At 34.5% G+C, this 2093-nt stretch overlaps 1 protein-coding gene and 1 pseudogene across 2 annotated transcripts; both read left to right on the top strand.

Annotated features, from left to right (window-relative positions):
* Nucleotides 1-206: 206 nt before the first annotated feature.
* On the top strand, nucleotides 207-2093 carry LOC107453681 (mediator of RNA polymerase II transcription subunit 21 pseudogene; annotated as a pseudogene). The gene has a single exon (XR_015431426.1). The product of XR_015431426.1 is annotated as a mediator of RNA polymerase II transcription subunit 21 pseudogene (transcript).
* On the top strand, nucleotides 662-2093 carry Arp1 (Actin-related protein 1). Its single transcript, XM_087157637.1, has one exon. The coding sequence runs from the start codon at nucleotides 662-664 to the stop codon at nucleotides 1790-1792; it is 1131 nt and encodes a 376-aa protein (XP_087013763.1). The 3' UTR covers nucleotides 1793-2093.

The raw sequence follows: 2093 nt of genomic DNA, 5'->3' as shown, positions 1-2093 counted from the left end.
TACACCAGTGTATATTCAATTTTCTTATACCTTACAGCTAGAAGTGAAAAATGAACAATTTTTATATGTTTTATTTATATTTTGGCTTTCTTAGGCCTGAAATCATATTAGTGATATTGTATATAAACTACTCAAATGTATATTAATTTTCTGTTAAAATTTAGCATCATTACTCAGCACCTTTTCTTTTCTTTCAAGGGAATCTGATGGCTGATCGTCTTACACAATTACAAGATGCTGTAAACGCTCAAGCCGAAAACATTTGTAACAGTATTGGTGTCTTACAAGCTTATGCTCCTCCAAGCAGCTTTCCAGATTTCGAAAAATCGCCTAGAAAATCTGATCAACCTAAGGAAGATTACTGTCAAACATTTGCAACTTTAATTGCTAATACAGCTAAAGAAATTGACATTTTAATTGATTTTCTTCCAAGTGAAGACATCTCACAAGATTCTCAAGAAGATTTTAAAAGATTAGATAAAGAAAATAAAGATGCTGCACTCAAACTAGAAAAAGTAGTTCTTGCAGGTGAAGCTCTCTTGGAACAAATTCGTAAAGCTTTGAGGGATATAGCTCAATCACAGCTAGAAATACAAAAATTAAGTGGCATTAATAATAGTGTTTGACATTTAGTACTGTTAACTAATATACAAAATCAAATATGGAGGCATATGATGTGATTATCAATCAGCCAGTTGTAATTGACAATGGCTCTGGAGTTATCAAAGCAGGTTTTGCTGGTGACCAAGTTCCAAAGTGCCACTTTCCAAATTATATTGGACGACCCAAGCATGTTCGGGTTATGGCAGGAGCCTTAGAAGGAGATGTGTTTGTAGGTCCCAAAGCTGAGGAACATAGAGGGTTACTTAGTATCCGTTACCCTATGGAACATGGCATAGTAACAGACTGGAATGACATGGAAAGAATATGGCAATATATCTATTCTAAAGAGCAGCTACAAACTTATCCTGAAGAGCATCCTGTTCTACTAACTGAAGCTCCTTTGAATCCACGTCGCAACCGAGAAAAAGCAGCTGAGATATTCTTTGAAACTTTAAATGTCCCTGCTCTGTTTATTTCAATGCAGGCAGTACTTAGTTTGTATGCTACTGGTCGTACTACTGGCGTTGTTCTTGATTCCGGTGATGGAGTAACTCATGCTGTTCCTATTTATGAAGGTTTCGCTATGCCCAACAGTATCATGAGGGTAGATATAGCTGGTCGTGATGTTACGCGCCATTTGCGTACACTGTTGAGAAAAGAAGGTTGGAATTTCAGAACCACTGCTGAATTTGAAATTGTCAAAACTATAAAAGAAAGAGCATGTTATCTTGCTAGTAATCCACAGCGAGAAGAAACCATGGAAACTGAAAAGGCACAGTATACTCTTCCAGATGGTAGTATATTAGACATCGGTCAAGCTAGATTTAGAGCTCCTGAAATCCTTTTCAGACCGGATCATATAGGAGAAGAAGTTGAAGGTTTACACGAGGTTTTAGTTGATGCTATCCATAAATCTGATTTAGATCTAAGAAAAGTCTTGTACCAAAATATTGTGTTATCTGGTGGTTCCACTTTATTTAAAGGGTTTGGTGATCGTTTATTAAGTGAAGTTAAGAAAATTGGTCCAAAAGACATAAAAATAAGAATTTCTGCTCCACAAGAAAGATTGTATTCCACCTGGATTGGTGGTTCTATCTTAGCATCTTTGGATACATTTAAAAAGATGTGGGTATCTAAAAAGGAATATGATGAAGAAAATACCCGTGCTATACACAGAAAAACGTTTTAATCGGAGATTTGAGCTTGTTTTTTAGGGCTGATCTTTGTACACATAAATCATGATTTTTACCTTTTTTAATTTATTTTGCTAATAGATCAGCATACTCGCATAATTTTTAGCAATTCTTTTACAGATCCTGTCTAAAGTTATCTCTTTTACTTTTGGCGCAATGAGCAACAAGCTACCATTTGGGGAATGAATTAAAATTGTCATTAATTGTAATTGTTTTAATTGAATAAATTGTTTAAAACTTTGTATTTAATGATGCACTTAAAATATATTTGTCATACAATTAAATATTGTACCTTGT

Source organism: Parasteatoda tepidariorum, chromosome 2, assembly GCF_982258835.1.
Source record: "Parasteatoda tepidariorum strain Cologne lab strain chromosome 2, Ptep-v5.0, whole genome shotgun sequence".
NCBI lineage: Eukaryota > Metazoa > Arthropoda > Arachnida > Araneae > Theridiidae > Parasteatoda > Parasteatoda tepidariorum.
This window is presented reverse-complemented; position numbering and strand designations above follow the sequence as displayed.

What these genes read in the sequence shown, in the direction of transcription:
- Arp1 (XM_087157637.1), top strand. Translation starts at nt 662, where the DNA reads ATGGAGGCATATGATGTGATTATCAATCAGCCAGTTGTAATTGACAAT.